At 35.4% G+C, this 20,842-nt stretch overlaps 1 protein-coding gene across 7 annotated transcripts in view; it reads right to left on the bottom strand.

Annotated features, from left to right (window-relative positions):
* EML5 (EMAP like 5) overlaps positions 1-20,842 on the bottom strand; it is a 100,044-nt gene that overhangs the window by 66,977 nt on the left and 12,225 nt on the right. For all 7 annotated transcript variants that reach the window (XR_005627845.1, XM_039712780.1, XM_039712775.1 and 4 more), the window contains exons 2-5: positions 12,332-12,491; positions 9,859-9,957; positions 9,233-9,301; positions 6,898-7,083 (exon numbers count right to left, since the gene is read on the bottom strand). Coding sequence is in view for 6 of the 7 variants with exons in the window: in XM_039712780.1 (XP_039568714.1) it covers positions 6,898-7,083; positions 9,233-9,301; positions 9,859-9,957; positions 12,332-12,491 (514 nt within the window). In the remaining variant the exon portion in view is untranslated. The remainder of the gene's footprint in view (positions 1-6,897; positions 7,084-9,232; positions 9,302-9,858; positions 9,958-12,331; positions 12,492-20,842) is intronic.

Raw genomic sequence — 20,842 nt, 5'->3', positions numbered from 1 at the left:
CGAAAAACATCTGGGGTTTTTTAATTTTTTTAACAAGGAAGATTGATTTAAAATTTAAATTTAGAAATAAAATTTAAGAAAAACAATGATCATGCTACACTATTGAAAAATTAACATAAATTCTTATTTTAAAGGCAAACATCAGGAAACAAAACCTAACCCATTTTCTTCTACTCATTGCTAGTGTTTTCTTCAGTACAACAAATAGACAAAGATGATACATGTAGTATTAAAATAAAGAAACTATAGCCTCGTAGCCACTATATTGGATTAACATGATACATATCTAAATGGCACACACACAATTGGGTTTTTTTAATTACCTACACAACTCACTAGCACTATGTTCAGAAATAACTCCCACATTTCAGTAAGCAAAGCTACTGAAAGGGCAACTTTAGCTGATAAGCCTGTAAGAAGTTAAAAAAATTGCTCTATATTTAAGTATGTAATATTCAGCTATGACAAAAGTAAACAAGAGAGCATTAGAAACAGTGGAAAAGAAAATCTGTCTCTGATTCCTGGCCAAAAGAAAGTAGACCATATGTGTATATGAGTATATACATATAATATTAAAATATAATATAATATAAGTCTGAAATTTCAGTTTTGCAAAAAAGTAAAGGTAAAGTTCCAACAGTTCTTTAGATAGGGTCTAGATTTTATAGTAATGAAGCACATCAACTGCAAAGATGAAAGCAATCTGCAAAGGAGAGATTGGCTTTTGAGGGGAAAAAAAGCTGTACACTCACAGAACAAATTAGGATACAATGTGACTTGTGAGAATTCTGGAGTACTCATGATTATTATCTCCTACCAGTATGCATTTTCTTCTTAAATTACAACTAAGAAAAATATCATAATGGACTGGTCATAAGGAAATATGGATTGTGTTTGCTTCTCTAGCATCAGGTAACAAGGATATATTTTTTAATGTTACAAAAAAAGAAATCTCTCAGCTTTCACAAAGAAAATAAGCCTAATAGAATGTCAAAAGGCAATGAAAACTGAAATACTTGGGTGACAGCAGTCAAATTTTGGGCATGTCATGTCCATTCTTAACAAAGAGACTTTTATGATAAGCCACAAGTTCAGGAGCAGTATGTGTATAAACAGAAATGTCGTGGAATTTTTAAGTCATAAGCAGAATAGAAAGCTAACTCTCATTATCTCTAAAATCTTGAAAATCTTCTATTTCTTTAGGAGCCTAGAAGTTTTTGAAAATACAGCACAAACTGTATTTGTTTTTCTCCATGTGTGTCTATCTGCTTCACCACATTAACCTTTACTATTGTGAGCAGAAGTCCTGTGAGGAGGAGCTGAGGGAGCTGGGGGTGTTCAGCCTGGAGAAAAGGAGGCTCAGGGGAGACCTCATCACTCCCTACAAGTGCCTGATAGGAGGCTGTAGCCAGGTGGGGGTTGGTCTCTTCTTTCAGGTAACAAGTGACAGGATGAGAGGAAATGGCCTCAATTTGCACCAGAGAAGGTTTAGATTAGTTATGAGTAAAAATTCCCTCACTAAAAAGGTTGCCAAGTATTGGAACAGGCTGCCCAGAGAAGTCCTAGAGGGATAATCCCTGGAAGTGTTCAAAAACAGGTGGAATGTGGCACTTGTGGGTAGGGTTTAGCGGTGAACACAGCAGGACCAGGTTAATAATTGGACTCTCATCTTGGAGGCCTTTTCCAGCCTTAGTGATTCTATGATTCTAGGTGCCATGGAATAAATATAAATCTAGAGGAATTTCAGCACATTTTGTAGCTTATACTGAATTCTGTCTAAGTCTTTTAAAGCTCTTTTTAGAATGCAATCTTGATAATAGAATTATTTTCTCTTCTCTAATTAACTCCTTCCAAATCCATTATTTAATTAGTCAGTATTAAAAAAATAATCAGACATTTGGTGATGTGGGAGCTGGCGGAATGCTCTGAAGATAAAATCAAGTGGATCCAGCATTAATCTGTTTTCCATTCCACAGAATATCCTTATCTTGAAAAGGACATAGTGGTTGTCAAGGAGATTTGGCAGATGTGCTTGCTCAATCTCTTGAAATGCAATAGGACACTCTCATTTCAGTCTTTGTGCCACTGGAATAAGGGAACAAGATGAAAACTGTAAAAATGCCCCTCAATAATGGGGACTGTAAGTATCTAATGGAAAAAGCTGAGCTTTGCTACATTTCATACAATTGTTAGGCTCACACTTGAAGGGGAAAACACAGATTCTTTAGTGGGGTAGCCTGGCCAGTAAATCCTCCACTAAATCATTCCTTGTAAAAACTGACAGGATTGTTAATGCAAATCAACTTTGGTATCTTCGTGCTCCTTTAATCCTTCAGCCTGAAATTGTCATCAACATAATTTGATTCTTGATGTTTAAAAACCCTCTAGCAGTAATGAAAGGCAAACAATTGCACTGACTTTGTTAGATCCAATTGAATGTGAGCCACAAAGACTGTGCTTCCGAATGAAAATAAAAGGTGTAAATCAAAGACTTCCATCTTGAGACTTATGAAGCTTGGCATACAGACTGCATTATTCTTTTACAAATTATTCCTTGCACTTCCTAATGAACCTGAAAATTCTGGAAATAATATCTGAAATCTAGCAACATTTTCTCAGAATGCTGAATATTTCCTCTTTTTCCAATATAACCAGCTGGTATCACATCTGTGTTCCCTCAAATTTGAGGAAAAAATATTTGAATGAGAGAAAATAAAAAAAAATAAATGCCCAGATCTACCAGAAATTATAATTGAAATCTGGAGAAATACAAGAAGAATTTGACAATGATGATCCATCCTGCAAGAATACTTAGCTACTACTTGAATCCAAGAAGTTTCCAATACTGAAGCAGTTTATGGATTTTTACTGCTGCTGGACCTATCTTGCCCCCAATGTGCAAAAATCAAGTGTCAGTTTATCTAAATGTATAAAATCCACTACTCTGACTATGCAATTCCTAAAACACATGATGACTGCAGCTAGCTATAGTTAGGACCAAGCTTGGAAAATCATATGGAGACTGAGGAGCAACTGACTACTACTGAGCAACACGGAGAACAGAGACACTATACCAACACAAAAACAACTCCAGTGCCTCCTTTTTACTCCCAGGTACACTACAGGACACAGAAATGTAAAGCAACACCCATGTTGGGCACGCATCCTGAGACACTGTCTCTCCCAACACAGACTGCACAGTAAGGAAATGGATTGCAAACATTTAAGAGAGGCGTCAGTGAGTTCACAGAGGAGAGACACTGCTGTGAAATGTGATCTTCCTGTCTAACAAATAACCTAGAAAACAGTTTAAAAATGTCCATACTACTATAAAATTTAATGTAGTTGTCCATATTCCTCCCATTGGCTAAAAGAAGTGGACAGTTACCTTTGAAACCAATGACTAGTCTAAGCAGCAGGAGAAAATACTGCATGACTTAATGGTCATGGTGTAGGTACATGACACCAGTTTAAAACCATTCATTTAAGATCATTATATTGTTTCCATCTATATTTAATTAGTATCCAGCACACTGACATAGGCGTGCAATGGTTTTAACAGAGTGCCTGTTATTTAACCTCAAGCTTGTTATTTAACCTCAGTTTCTGACATCAATCCACACAACTTTAATGTGTACCTCTGAAAGCCTATCTCAAAATTAATTATTCATCTGCTGAGAAAGCATCTTATGTACATTTACTATGCAAGGCAAAAGCATAGCACACAAGAATCTTTGAAACAGACAGTGTTTTAACTAAACACAAAATTTCCTTTTAATATCCAAGTAATATCTTGTATATATCTTAATAGTCATGGACTACCTTGAATTTAGAACATATAAGGTGGAAGATTCTATAATCTGTTCTTTGCACTGGTACACAAATGAGACAACTATTAATTTTTTTTATTAGTCAAGGTATTTACTAACTTTCCAGAGCCAGATCCATCACCCAAAATAACCTTATGGAGTATTACCATTACCAGTGAATTGAAATTGCCATGAAAACATGTTATTGTTTTCTTTCTCCCCTTTAAAATTTTCATTACTAAGATTATTATGTAGGAGGCAAATGTAGAATTGAAGTTGCCCACTGTTATCCGTTGTTCCCTGCACATGAACTCTGTACCTTTACTCCTAAACCCTGCTCATTTGCATTTTTTCCTACTTTTCATTCCTGCTTCTCTTTTAAGTGAACTCCCTAATCCTCTTCCAACTCTTAACTCTCAATTTTTTGTTTCTACTCAAACTCAGATGGAAATCTGCAGGGAACTCTACTTTCCTCTCTGTTAGTATTGCTATGACAGAAAACAGATAATCTGTCTGAATTAAGAATTCTTATTTTGCTTGTTAGTTTTAAAGTTGCTATCTGTTTCCTTGGTTGCTCATATTGGGAGACCATGGCTTATTTTTCACATTGAATTATTCTTAAAATGAAAATATCTTTTCAGCTAGGGCAACCACAACAAAGAGAACCAACCTTTGAAAAGAACAGGTTTTCTATATTAATGCAGACAATGTCTTACAATAACTTAATAAATCGGGGCTAGACTGTTTCTCCACATCACTAATGTGCTTTAGAAACTGTTTTCCAGTATCTCAGCTGGTTATGCTGCGAGAAAAGAATGGTATTTATGCAAATAATGAGACATCTTCCTTCAATAAGATTACAGTTTACATCACACCTGGTGAGGAGTAATGATGCAGGATGATGAACAGGTATGCAGCGATGACAATTCCAACACTAGCACACTGAAGAGAAATTTGTATCAATTCCCTGCTATGTGCACACTGTCCCTTCAACAATAGACATACAACATAAACCTTGTGGTTTTGCACTTGCATTTCCTTTGGACAAGAAGGACACAATTTATCAATTATAAAATTAAGCCCATTAATTTATTAAATTAAGTAGCCATAAAATAGCATGATAATATTTTAGTATGACTGAAGTGATACTGTCATTCCAAGTTTCCATATGTTGGGCTTAGGGTAGTCTGTCAATATTATCCTTTAAGACAATTTTTTACTAAAAAAAAGAGTCTCATTTTTTTGGAAAGAAGTTTCCATATTTTATTGAGGTTTTTCCCCCTGAAATTTGTAAGATTTGTAGTGACTCTTGTAAAAAAAAGTATTGTAAAAATGAATTTCAAAACCATGAACTAGTGTCCCTACTTAATTTTCAGAACTGCAAAGTACAATTCCATTGAGCCTAGATGACAGAGCCAAAAATAGAAGGCTAGATGAGACCTACTCCAAGGTCACCTGAGCTCTGTCCATTGATGTTACTGAAGATAAGAATGTTACTGCACTTCAAATTTGTCTCATGGTCAACTCAGAACAGCACAGCACATCAGGGAATGGAGCAACACGCTCTCATCATCTTATATTTTTCAGTTGTGTCAATTCACACTTAAATAGCTGAAAACACTGCATTATTCTGAGAAATAAACTGTTGCAAGTCTAAATAGTCCAAGTAACAAGTATGTTAATATGCAAGACAGCTGTCTCCTACAGCAACAACAGGATGGGAGAATATTTTGGCATCAGTTTTCAACAGGAGACTAAGTGCACTCTTTCCTCTGAGAATCGAGGTCTGCATATGCAATGTCCAATCCTTTCAGGAAAACACAGAAAAGAACAGAACGCTATTGAACTCCTATTGTGAAGACTGAAACCAGATCTGAAGTTAGAGAGCAAGAATAACTCCATACCATAAATACCCCCTCGTATTTCCTGATTCACAGTTTGGGCCCTCTTGAATACATTTTATATTTATACAGTATGCTTGTCTGGGTTTATCTGAATTTTTTTTTGGTTTGTTTATATATACATATACTTATATGTATATAAAGAAATCTCAAATGCAAACATCTCACACACAGATGTTCTTCATAACATTATCTTTGTTCATAACCAGAGACAGTGTCATTATACAACTGACAGAAGAAGCACTCCTATCACTTTTGAATTATTAGTTCATTCAACAAGCTGCAATTATCCTGAATGTGTATTTCTAAATCTTTGGTAAACCAAGAGTCTGCTTACCACAGCTGACTGCAACCTCTCCCACACACATAATATTCATTGCTTTGTCCCCTTCAGTCCACCTGATTAAATCAAAGAATGACTCTTCTACTTAAGTTACAAATGTCAGGCCACCCAGTACAACAGGCCAGTTAAAGCAAACACATTCTTACAAGCAAGAATCATTAACTGTTATTAATTTTTATCTAGAATTTTGAAGCTGCAATATCAGAACTCATATGCTTGTTTTTCACACCATGTTAAATTGCTAAGATTGGAATTTCAAATATTACCAAGAAGACACAATGCTTTACAAAACAAAAATTAACATTCAACCAGCAAATCATATTGCTTCATAAACTGACCTTAGGAGTTTCATGCTTCATAGGTTAAACCAACAGAAACTGGTTGGCTTTGTTTTTAAGTGATACTTGGACAATTACAAGTCAAATACTGCCTATTACCAAATGAGAGGTAATGAGGATTTTCACAGTTTAGCATGCACAAATCGGATTGCAAACTAAAAAGTGGGGTTTTTTGCTGCCTACTTTAATCACAAACTCATATTCTTTAAAATAACATGGAAAATGTAATTAAAACCCACATAGCAAAGTATAATCATTTTACATTCATATTAAACAGTCCAATTAAAAGAAGATATTACCAAGCACTTTGGAAAATTTTTGTTAAACTTTCACTGACATGTCTTCACTTTTCAAATCTGTATACTGTTCTAAAAAAAATTCCATTATGACATCCTGAGTATCATTGAAACCGTTTCGGAACATAGACAAGGTGATGTCTTGTTGCTTTTTCTGACTTTCCAGAAATCTACTTAACAGTCAACACTAATTTAGAAAGAGATACTTACAGCATGTGCTCCCTGTATTGTCCGCACGAGGTTGATTCCTTTCCACACATAAATGTCTCCGTTCAGCGCACCCGAGTACGTCACTTCGTCCCTTGCACAGGCCAGGCACAAGATAGTCTGGAGATCACCAGTCTTGCCAAAGACACCACGTTTTGGTGTCAAGGAATTGCCACACAAGCTCCAGAACTGCAACACAAAGTGATTTAGAAATGGCTATTTTGCTAACACCTTAAAATTTAATATGCACATCTGAAAGAGAAGTACCTTGCCTCACCATTCACCCCCTTTTCCATGCCTTAGCTCTCCAGTTTAACAGTGGTTTAATTATTAACCAATTATCTTTCCACAAAATCATCATAACAGAGTAATTGGGAAGGAATTTTGGGATATCAGTATTAAATTAAATTAAAATTCTTTCAAACAATAATTTGTGAGTCAGTTGTATTTTCAGTTATTTTGGAAAGTATTTCATAATAGAAATATCTTTCTTTGATGTAAGACTTTTATGCTGAAAATTATGCATTTGTACTTTATATTGCTTCATACATTTAAAGATGCCACCTAAGCATGCAGGTTTCTGATAAGACTCTATTTGCTCTGTTTGAAGGCAGCTGGTTTTATTGCAGATGTATTTCTCATCAGAACCATGGATCACATGGAGTAGCCATCTGAGGCAGAGATTTTTAAGAACTTTCTAATAAACCATTTGTGTGTAATTGCAGCAACCACACAAATGTGAAATCCCTCCTAGGTAACCCAACACGTACCAATAGACCCTGAACTAAAGACATGCAAAGTCTCTTGTCAGAGTACACCACTTGCCAACTAAGTCTCCAGATAAACACTGTAGTTTCTGAGATCTCTGCAAACAAGAAGCACTTGCATATTCCTTTCAAACCCTCCTGTCCAAACATGTAATTGTGCACTGGAAAGTGAAGCTGCTGAAGTAATCCAATGTAAAACATGAAAGCATCACTGCTGACAGGTTACTCTTACATTCTCAGCATACAGAGTTTCCTGCATATGTGTTTAGGGAGCTAAACACATAGGTATGCATTTCATAGCAAGGCACTCTGTTACCAATAATCAATTCAAAATCCTGAGCAGACTTCAATTAAAATGGGATAATGTAAGAAGTTACATGAATAGATTTTTGTACCTGCAATACTGTAATTCAGAAATAAGCAGAAATTACCATTACTGATTAGACTAACTAGTACTGATTAGACAAATCTCAGTATCTTAACTAGTTGTGGTGGTTTGGGATGGGATAGTTAATTTTCTTCACAATGGCTGGTATGGGGCTGTGTCTTACTTAGAGAAGTAAAAATAAAAGGTCATTATTAAACAAGTTCTTGGAATCCTGTAACTGACATGCTGAACACTTGCATGCCAAATCAGACTTGTGCAATCTAGTGAACAAATTTAAGCCTTTTTCCTGTAGACCACTAATACATAATACTCTACAAGTTCATGGTATAAAAAGCAACACATTTTCCACACCATGGGAACCTCCACACAACAGCAATACAGAACTTTCAAGCTGCCATCTGCTGCTGTGATGTGGTAACACAGAAAACTGTGCATGGGAGAAGACTGGCTTTTGACTGACATGAAAAATGTTGTTCCTAATCTTTGATAATCCTGCAAACAAAGTTAAACCTGAAAAAAAAAGCTCTTTCTGCACAGAATTTGCTACATAGATCAAACACAGCATGCTTGAAAAATACATGAATTGCCCAAATTATGAATCCTGTACCAGGTACAGAGTGCTCCAAATGACAAAGGTATGAATACAAGCAGGGAAAATAATTAAAAGAAAGAAAAATGCTGCTTCTCTTCCTTTCTCTTTCACTGTCTCCCCATACCCTCTCTAAATGGTAAGAAATGATTTTTCAATTCATTTCACCTCTGTAGTGCAGCAATTCATTCATTATTCAAGATTCAAGAACTTGAGTACCTGGAGCCACCTTAAACATGTACATCCTGTCTTACACGACTCTGGATTTCAAACAGTATTTTAGAGAACCAAAATTTTAAATTACAGTCATTACATACAATGCTACTGACAACTGTTCCAGTCCTACTGCATTACTTCTGCCAGGGCATGAAGTCTTTGAGCAGAGAGGGTCTGTTTTTCACTATACAGATCTTTTAACCTATCTAGCGTAGTCAGGTGTGATTCATGATTGCAGTTCTAAGAACAAATATTGTTCTTACACAAGACATTCCATATTATCATCCTATATTCCTTTTAGGGTCTATTTTTATGCATTTTATAGAGCATATATTACTGCAGCTAAAATATTTTGTAAACGAAGAGTTATTTCATTACCTTGATGTGTTTTACACCACAGCTGACAAGCTTGTTTGGCTGGTATAAATCCCAAGAAATATCAAATATCTGCACAAAAAAACCAAAGGTTGTCAACAGAGATGGCCTTTCTAGCACAGGACAGTTAAAACAGTAAAAACTTATAGTAAATTAACAGGGAGTCTGAAATGCATTAAATGGATCTATTGGAAAGACTTTTTTGTCCTCTCATTCCGTACTGAATGAGATACTGAATACCCAATACAGTTCTGGCTTTTTTCCCCCTAGAGTAATTAAAACATATAATAAAACAACATTAAGATTCATTTGCAGACTAGAAAAATTTAAGCAATTATTTGCATTTGTATTTCCCATATGGGGATTAGGGTCTAAGAAGTGCATTAATTATGCACTTCTCCTACATGTTTTCTGTCTCAACAAACCATATACAAATAAATATTGAGTTACACATTTTATTCTAGAAATAAATGCACACATCTTAAATATCTTCACGTCTTTATGCATATCAACCTTTAGGCAAATTCAGTTTCTAAAACAAAATGGGGTTTGTTCAGAATTATATATATACAGACATGGTTTAACAAACTAAAATGACATTGATGCTCAGACTATTCAGTTGTACTTACTCTGTCTGTATGACCAGGAGCCATTGATAACAATTTTCCTTTTCTCCAGTCCCACACACAAACTGTGTTTTTCGAATCCAAACCAACCGAGACCAAACGCTAAAAGTGTCCAAAATAAACAAATAAAAATAACTCAAGATATTAATGAAATCTAAAGTCATTATTTTGAATGAGTTACAAAAAATGTGTAACATATTTGAGATAGAAGTAATAGCTCCATTTTGATATAGAAGAAAACATAAACTATGTCTTACATCAAAGCTTGCATAGATGCATCTTTTCATAAGTTCTTCTTAGATAACAATGTATTTCTGATCAATAAAGTTTAATGTATATATAATTATATATAGCTCACAGGGCAAGCTGTGGTCAGGAGACATTTGCAAAAAAGAAATAATCACTGAACTTAATCAAACCTTATGTATTTACCTTTAATTACATGTAACTTGCAGAATTTAGGATTTCTTTTTAAGTTCAAGAGATACAAAGAAAAAATATTTTCTTCAATCTTCTTGAAAACAAACAAAAGATCAAAAACAATTAAATGCTTTAAAAGTGTCTTGCTTGATTCTTCAAGACACATATGAGCAAATATTTCTTTCCAAATCCTTTCTCAAACCAGAATTTAAATGGCCCCAAACAATTTCATGAAGTCTTTATTATTCAGAAAGAAATTGAAGCTATTTATACTGTAAAACTAGGATAAACAAAAAGGTTATTCCAAGAAAATCAAGAAAAATAAAATTTTGAGATCTTCCTGTGCTTTGCAGCCTGTCTTGACTGTGAAGACACCTTGCACAGATTTCTTGACAGAAATGATTGACTAAATTAGCCACTTATATGGCAGCTGTAAACCAGTCAAAATGCTATTTTTCTTATAGAAATTCTTGACAGAAAGACTAACAGGATTGAATTATTAAAAAAAAAAGCTGAGTGATTTGGCTTAATTTTTAAAGAAAATGAGCATTTTTGTTCCATTTTTGCATGAATTGTGCCATCTTGACATTGATAAATTTTTTCAAATCTTTTGAGCAAAGCCTTTTCCACTATTCAGCAGTTAATACTTACATTAAAGACAAATTTAGCTTAAATTTCTACATAGATTATCTTAGTGAGTTTATAAAAGCAAAAACAAACTCCAGTCTTGAATCATTATCTTTTTCCCCAAAGACAGAAACCTATTCCCAATATCATAATTCCTTTACTGTCTGAAAAACTCCAAGATTATGAGAAAAAAATAAACAAGTTAAATACAATTTCTATCCATGCTTCCTATTTATTAACACTACAAAATCTAACCTTTCTAGTCCATCTTTGAGAAGTCAGGGTATTTCAATCCTAATTTGATGTATCTTGACTTTAAATTATGAAGACCAATCAAGTGAGGGAGTGACACAAGTTTACACAACAAGAACAATGTAGAGAAAAGACATGGCTGTGAAGTGGAAATGATGTTCTAGAAAGAAGCTGCCTAGAAGCTGACTGCCTAAACAGTGAGAGGTCATTTCAACAGACTCGGAACTTTCCTACAACAATTACAACATGTTTGAACAGAAACAAGTTACAGGTAGTCTTTCCTCCTGTGTTCAACACAGCTCCATTTGATATTCTCTTAAGGACAGCAACTGGTCTCTACAATACACCCTCACTTGAGTAACAACAGTAACTAACAGACACTGACCTTTCCAGCAAGCAAAAGGCGCTGGGGATACAGCTAAATCTGACTATCACATTGCAAGGCTGAGTGGGAAGGAAAGAAGTGTTTCATAGACCAGGAAAGAACATCTCCAGAAAGATTTTCTCAGCTAATACCTTTTCAGCTGCTATCTAACATGTAAATATAACCATTAAATTTTCCATTTCCAATACATTAGTCAAACAAGCCTCTTTACTCAGAGGAGCAAGAGTCTGCTAAAAACAATCTCCATTATAGGTAGCAGCTCTGAGAACCAATTTACTACTCAGAAAATGTTCAAAAGTAACAAATTTATAATCCAATGAAGCCTGTTTACTGACTCTTACATACAGGATACATGAGTCTGAACAAACAATCAAAACATGGAGAGCTAGCAGTGAATGCAGAATGTGTGACAGAGAAGGGGATGCTGCCCGGAGGAGTCCAAGGTGAGTAACACAACAGGGCCACCATCACTCTGGGCACAAGGCATGCCCCTGCACAGGGGAGGCCCACTGCCTCCAGTTATTTGGTCTAACTCTGAACTATGGCCCACAGACCACAAGAACCTCCCTACCGCCTCATCTCCATTCAAAAAGCTTTTGAAGTTATAATTTTCTTGCCAAATGTAAATATTTGGCATTCATTAGTAACGCAACTTGATCTTCCTCAACTTGAGAATTAGCAGATAGATCCTGAGATAATACACTGCCTTTTTTAAAGAAAAACTATGTGACAAAATTTCTAATAGATAAACAATTTATTCAAGTGTTTGAGAAAAGAATATTAATTACATACCTGACCATCTAAATCAAAGGCCAAGCAAGCTATGCCATGTGTGTGAACGTCTTTCAGGACAGATACAGTTTGCACAGTGTATGAATCCCACACGCAGATGTATGGTTCCTTCCCAACTTGACCTGTTGCCACCAACACACGTTCGGGGTGTAAAGCAAGGCTGCCAAAAAAAAAAAGATGTAAATATATCTGCATGACACTTTGTTATTTGCCTAATTAGTTCTATTTTTTCCCTTAAAAAAATTTTTACAATATTTTCCTATGGATACTAGATAACAAAAAGCCATTTTGTATCACAGATTCCACAGTAGTTGCAAAATTCTACATATAGTACATACCAACATCTTTTTTGAATTTAGCCTTCAAAAGCCTTCTACATTTAAATTAGTTGCAAAATAGTCAATAATCCTCTGTTCCAAAAGGGTTTACTAAATTTGGTCAGATTTTCATGCACTGAAATAAACACCTCTTTTCCTTTCTTTATATTTCTCAAAATTCAAAAACACAAACAATGGAAAACAGAAGTTGGCATTTAACTGTCTACACATCAATCATCAACAGACAGGGATGCACATCTCCAGAAGTTCTTTATTCCACACAGTATTTGATGTCCCTTTTATGAGGGGACAGCTTTCTGGAGCTGTCTGTCTGCTGATTGTACAGCAGCAACCCAAAGCACACCTAGCTTAGACTAGAGACAATGACTACACTTCAGATGACTGAACTTATGAGCAATTAAGATTATCTTAAATGTCCTTCATTTTAATATACAACAATTGGGGATAGCTGGATTTGAATAATTATTAATTCTCCACATTTCTAGTATTGTAGAGAATTTTATTATAGCTTGTATTTCAGTCTTTCAAAGTACACATCAGATCTGTTTTGCTACATCTGGGACCAAGCTAGAAAACATTCTAGTCAGCCAGATATTTCTTTGTTTTGTTTATGCCAGCAAGCTGTATGGGAGAACACGATGTCTGAGGATTCAGATTTCATAATAAAGAAAAGTAAGAATATAGTCTAACAGAAACCCAAACAAACTACTTGATGACATTCCACACATACTAGGTATAGCAGTCCAGAATGATGTAGAAATACCACATAGAAGTCAGGAAGACATAATTTCTAAAGCTGGCTGTTTATTTTGGCTAAAAAATTTCCTAGCCTGAAGAATGCCAGGCTAATGAATGATCTTGAGAGACCTGTGGACAGAATCACTAACAACACACAGTAAGTATATTTATCTTCTCGAAATTGTTTGGGAAAGAGAAAGGTTGAACACTTTGCAAAGGTAAGATGATCTTTAACTTGAACACAGGTTTTGATAAATAAAATTCAAAGGGTGGAGACAAGGAAAGTATAAACAAGGGAAATATACACAAAACCAGCAAGGTTAAAGCTAACCAGGAAATTACCAGAAGAATGTTCTGATTCAAAAGATGTATGCATTTTCTATATACAGAAAGAGTGAGAGGAAACCACATTAGAAGATGCTTAATATTTTATGAAGTTAAACTACAGTACACAATACACTTCCATATTTTTCTTTTTTAAACTAGCAGCTCAGTTTGTTGATATTGCTTGATGAATTCCACATGCAAAACTGAACAGAATTCCTAACTTCAAAGTTGAAAAGGTAAAAAGCCCTGAAACTTTCCATTTTGCCATGGGAATTTCTGCTCTTGGCTTCTCCCTGTTACCCTCAGCACCAGGATCAAGCAACCAATATTTCCCCATTTTGCTTCACAACACTTCCAGAGTAGTTTCTTTAGTTCTTCCCTTCTTGTTTATTTGATAGAGCAACTTCACAATTAAAAAACATTGCAGAAAGGAGCTGGAAGCAAAACTTAACCACATTTCAATTCAGTTCTGCCACCTAATCCTGACTAACACCTGCACATCTCCCAGAGCACACAAAGACAGATGGTGTACTCACAGGACAAAGGAAAAGCATCTGGAGGGAGACAAAATGCTGCATCCAAAATGATCTATGTTTTAAGAATGGCACCACAGAAAGGGAGCAATTAGACCAAATGGACAATAAAGAAATGTGGAAAAGGAAGTGAAAAGAATTAGCAAGAAAAGAGAGACAGAAACTAAGAGGAAAATAGGAAAAACACAGCAGCCTCATGCCTGATTCCTCACCTCTTCAGCCCTGTCCTGATCTGTGCTACAAGTGCATAGTGCATTTTTAGACAAGCAAAACCACACTACAACTACAAAAAACCACTCACTGTGTATGGACACACATACATGCAAAAGCACCCCCACACCACACCTTAAAAAACAATTTATAGCAACCATAAATTAGCTCTGTATGTTTTTAACTAAAGCCTAGCATCTTCAGAGAAACACAGAGCATCAGAGATGGAAGGGACAACACAAAGGCACTACCAAGGGAAAGGAGAACATTGTCCTCAGCCCAAGAATCCAACTAATTTCATTCAAAGAATATTAGGTGAATACAGAGAAGGTTTCCTCTCTTTCTAATTAATAAATGGCACATAACAACTAATAGCAGTATCACAGTATTAGTTCTTTCTACATCACAACACAAAATACTGGCTTAAACAACCGAGCTTGAATTCTGCCTTGATATGGGATAATAATGCAGCACAAATTCAGATCCAGAGCCTGTATTTTAATTACAACAGACAACATTGTAGAATTACTAACATCCTTCCCCTATCACTTCAGTCCCTATAGAAAACTGCTAATAACTTTTCTAGACAGCTATTGAAAGAAGAGGAAAATAAATGTACAATAAGTATTTTAAGACAGGAAGCTCATTAAAAATGCAAATATGTTGAGTTTCAGGGAAACTATTTAGCAAAGCTGTTAGCAGTGGCTGAAGAAACACCTGCCTGAAATACCATACCTTTCCATGTCTTAGAGACCAAGGCATGAAGGACAGCTTAAAGTACTACCTGCAAGTATTCTATCTCACAGGCTGTCAGAGCCAATGAAAAAGAGAAGCATGGAAAAAGTCAAGGGACTACTACTTCTGCTACCAACACCAAACAAAGTAACTACTACATATATTTACATTATTTTGATATGAGACATGAATGATAAGACAATGCTTTTCCTTAATAATCAAGCCTTGGCTATTATTAATCCCATGGGCAACCATGCAGAATTATGGATTTGAAAATTTTGAGTCCTCATGAAAAATCAAGGATTATATTCCAATTTCACACAATATAGTGATTCTTTTCTGTTCTTTTATTGGACTATGAGTGATCAAACAATCCCTATAAGCATAGCAATCTATACAAAAATACAGTATCTTGATCTAACTTCTAGAGTAGAAGCATCAAGACAAATCACATACTTGAGAACATTTATTGTTGGAACAGTCCTGAGCTGTTCACTTTAAATAGCTTCCTAGTGCAGACAGAAAGAGCTTAACTGGAATGGGTACCCAGAAACAAATAACAATAAACACTTCCCATACACAGACTATAGGAACTTGTGGTGCGATGCAGTTAACAGGATAAAACAATGACTTTGAGCTCTCTCTGGGTGCTCTGGGTATGACCTTCAACACATCTCTATTGAGGTGTCAAAATCATACAACTCTTGGGATGGTATCTGCAATAGCTGCTTGCCATTCATCCATTCAGTTCCTGAGATCAGGCAGAAAAGTAGGGGTATGGTTCAGCTTTAAAGGCAGCTTTCAAATCTCTTAGTGTGGGACTTGTGGGCTTAGGTACAGTCCCTCACAAATATTCTCTTGCTTTTTGTTTCTTAGGGAGAAGGAAGAGATTGCTTAGTGGCATAAGAAGCTCGGCACTCAGAAGAAAAGGACACATATTCCCTTCACAGCACTCAGAAGGAGAGAATTCCCTTTCCTATTCTGGTGATGAGAGCTGGTATGACCTATCCAGTTCAGCCTGCTGGAACTGTGCTTGCATCTAGCCCACACTGCTAGACTGTAAATGGGTGCTTGATTTCTTTCCTCGTCCTTGAAGGATGACTAAGCTGATGAATGAGATACTGTGCTTGTCCAGAAAAGGAAACAGATATTCCTAATGAGCAGTTCCTCAGTGCCTCTTCTTGTTTGCCTCTGGCCTTTCTGACCTGGGCTCTTGCACAACAGATGTTAGATCTAATGCAGTAGCATGTAACATATGTAAGAACATGTCCAAAAGGCAAACTTTATAATAAAAAAGCAGGTATTGAGCTAACAAACCGCTAAGTCAAATTAATTTTTAAATTTACTCTAGAACTTGGCAGTTCTCAGAGGAGTTCAGAAATAGAAAATTTAACAAAATTTGTCTGTCACTATTGAACCAAACCAAGTAGCTGGACTTGTAGTGAGCTGAGGTTTCCACCACTATATCTGAATGACAGGTCTTTTCCTAGCCAGTCCCTCCAATTGGGCTGAAATGCAGTAGTAGAGCTTCAGCAGCATACTGAAAAGGGATGTGTTTCTCACTTTAGTACATTCAAGCTCCTCTTTTTAACACATTCAGGAAAGGTTCTTTCCCCTTTTCAGAGCAATATGTAATAATCCCCCAACATTTTGACCAGATCCATGCACTGCACAAGACCAATGTTAGGTTATTATATTAAATAATAATGGCAGCCAATGAAAAAAAAATAAAAGCTGTCCATGTTGTGTCTGCATGGAATGAGACTAGAGACGTGGACAGATCCTCCAATTTGTGTGTGGTTTGAAGTGGCAGGGGATCCTGAAGGAGAATCGTCAATAATAAACTACTTGATATTTAAAGAAATTAAGATTCTTTTTCATCTTTACTTGGTTTGTGCTGAGCATTAGCACGCATTGATTAATACAGACAGGCTGCAGACAAGGATACAGTATTAAAGATGATGTTTCCTTAGCAACAATATTGGATGAAAATCCAAGAATATATTCATGTGACTACTCCTGAGCTTCATAAAACTAGGGCACCAGTAAAAATGCACAAAAGAATACTGCAGTAAAATAACAGCATCTCAGACATCTATTAATTAAGAGTTAATTTCAAGTGTGAAATTGTTTCTATGCTTAAATAAAGCAAAATGTTTTCATGATATGTTTACATACATTTTTCATACACTCAAGAATATTTTCTTATTTTCTGTAATTTATCCATATTTTCCAGAAAGAATAACAGGGAAAGCTACAAAACATTTGTGTCATACTATTCAAGATCTTATAGCAGAAAGAGCTGCAATCAGCAAACGTCTCTCATCAAAGTTTAAACAGATCAAGCCAGAGCACACTTATTTTCCATAGACAAAACAAAGCAGTATTCATCATGGAACACCACTACCAGCCTTCCATGCAGTTATTGCCCCAGAGCCAAAAATGTCAAATATAGGTTTCTGCTGTTTCATTAAACTGCACAAGCATCCAGCTTCAAAGTAAGAGACGCTGAAGTGGAGACAGGGACAGTGAACTCAAATTTTGGTTGGTCATTCCCAGCTGCAGTTTATCTCATTACCATCCATATTTTCTCCTATTGGATCTGAATGTTTTTAGATTAACAAGAAACATTTATAAACAACCCAGAGACTGCTAAAGATTGCTTCTATTTGTTCTGAACTCCAAAGAGGGACAAAAATAAAAAACCAGATGTACTTCAAATAGAAGGAAAGAGTCAGAGAGTGACTAAAGCAACACTGATACAAAGTTCCTACATCATCAAATGTGAGAACTGAGTAGAATATTCTGGGAACTACATGGCCCTAAATGAAGATGTCCATTTTTGCCTTCCATTGTCATATCCTCCGCTGCTGAGGAAGGGATTGGCTTCAGCTTTCTGGTAAGTCATCATCTCTAGAAAACTGATTAAAAATAAAGATACTCCCCTTCTTTTCAAATATGAATGATTTTGCCAATGCCAACAGGAGAACTCATGCTTTGACTGAGTAGGGTTGCTGGATTTTTACAAATTTTACATGATTGTGACAATTTAATCACCAGGTTTTCACAATCTGAGGAACAAAATTCTTTTCTAATATGCCCCTTGAAAAAGAAGACAGCAAAATTACTTACATGTTCCTAGCTAAAAAAATCTTCTCACATGAAAGTTAGAAATACCATATACTCCAGATTCATTTGGAGATAAATTTGCTAAGATAATGTCTTGTTATTCTTTAACAGCTATTAATATTAAAGAACTGGTGGTCCAGTAATGAACATACTAGACCCTGATGTTAAGTAAGAATCCCACCTAAAATAATATCCAACTGCTTTCTTTCCTTACAAGACAATGCATAGACTTGACCAATTATTTAAACTATTATTACATATGAAGTGTCAAACACGACTCTCCTAGAACCAGCAGCAAAAAAAAAAAAACAAAAAAAAACCAAAAAAACACAAAAAAACAAGGAAACCAGAAGTGCAAGATCTGTGGAGAGCAGACAGTGCAAACAGCTGTCAGTAACTTAGGAGACATTACAGCTGTTCAGCTCCTTTGGGTCTCCAGTTTTGATGACCCAAAAGAGATGCCGTAACAAACCAAGAAGTGCTAATAAATTATTTGGTTAGGATTTGCCAGTCACAAAGCTAGAAAGCAGTCCTTTGTTCCTGAACACATGGTGAAAAGCATACAATCCTACAAAATAATCACAGATTTTTAAAATATTTAGTTTAAAATTAAAGTGGAAACATCTATTTACCATTCTACCCAGTTGATAACAGACTACTTTACTAAAAATTATCATGCCATAGCCACTTAATCATGGGGAAACTGAGACAAACATGTCTATAAAATATAAACAGAATTAAGTTCAAATAAATTTTGTCATGAAATACAGTCTAGAAAGTGAAACTAAATGACAAAAGTTCTTAGCACATTTAAAATTACTCATTTTTCAGTGCACAAAGACTCATTCCATTGCTGAGTTAGAAATCTAAAGAACAAATTATTTAAGGTCAAAGAAGCATTTACACCAAGTTTTTCAGCCAAGACCATTTCAAAAGTTACATTTCAAAGGAAGGTTATTTTGGATGCTTCCGACCATAATTTAACTAAATAAACTTGCTTGACATACAAATTTCTCTTGTTTCTAAATCTTCCACTACTACTAAAACTCTTTGAACATTCCTTTACCCAGCCATTACAATCTGCTTCTTCTCTACAAGATTTAGAACAGTTTTTAACCACTAGATTAACCTTCATCTATTCTTGTAAAATTTATACTAGATCTTCTAGTATCACACAGAAAAAAAAAAAATCACAGAATGTACCATTTTCTTTCATATTTCTGAACAAGTATATTAAACAGCAATTCCATCTTTTCTCCTATGGAAGAAAATGAAATATTAATGAAAATCTCTCAGTGTGCAAGAACTTATCATCTGAATATTTGAGTGGATTCACAGAACAATAATTTTTTTTTTTTTTAGTGACAATTTTTGAAAAGTTCTTCTTTTATACAGAAAGATTATCCTGACAAAATTAGCAGTTGGCTTAATGTAAGGACTGGTGGGGAGAAGGCAGTGGCAGAGCTGCTACTGGGAAAAGCTGAGACAAGCACAACATTCATTCTGTGCTTCAATGGACTGTACTTCATTACCAACCAAAGAATGAAGTACAGTCAATTGAAGCACAGAACGAATAAAAAAATAAGAAAAACAAGGAAAGAAGCTTTAGAGCAGAAGAAAACACTATCTTGCCAGCCCTGGACACTGCAGATACACCAGATTTCTTCAGGAGTTCTTGAGTATATCAGGCCTACAGGTGTTCTGCAGGTGTTAGACAGAGGTGTTTTGCCACAGAAAAAAGTCAAGGATATCTCTAATACAGGTCACAAATTGACCATCCCAGCATCTAACTTTGCACCAGAAAAGTGAAAGGAACCAGGATACCAGTTAAAACTGGGACATCTGAACCCTTGTTTAGAAAAAAACTATAAATATGGTATAGAGGCCACAAAAGCATTTACACAAAAGACCATCTCCTAAAACAAACAAGATCCCCACATGTACCAGAACCATAAATAAAACAGGAAAGAAGATAGGAAAACTAGAGAATATTCAAGGGACTCAGAAGTCAACGTGTAGTTAGTAAGCAATGAAAGATGTCACCCATGTAGGCTCACAAACTTAATTACTGAAAACCAATAAAAAGGAGAAGATGGATAAAGAGAATTCACGTGTTACACTCTCAAGAAAATACACATCTTCTGCTTAAAAACTATGTTTATCTCAAGAATACTGATCCAGTTGACCAATCCTAATGAAGAATGTAACATAATGTAATACTCATAAGCATATGCTGTAACCTGTACAAGACAAAATCATGATTATTTATAAATTATTAGTGAATAATGTTTCAAAGGCTATTCATTTTTGTGGTATTAATTTATATGGCAGAAGAAACTGCAACTGAAAAAAAACCAGTAAGCAAAAGAGGAACCTGTAACTAAAAACCACAAATATCATCTAACGTACAACCTTGATCTGAAAAAAAACCCCAAACCAAATATTTACCAGTTCTGCAAATACTTCTTTTATTTCCTCAAGTACTGTAGAAGGCATTTTTA

This window comes from Passer montanus, unplaced genomic scaffold, assembly GCF_014805655.1.
Source record: "Passer montanus isolate IOZ18808 unplaced genomic scaffold, ASM1480565v1 scaffold27, whole genome shotgun sequence".
Taxonomy (NCBI): Eukaryota; Metazoa; Chordata; class Aves; order Passeriformes; family Passeridae; genus Passer; species Passer montanus.
This window is presented reverse-complemented; position numbering and strand designations above follow the sequence as displayed.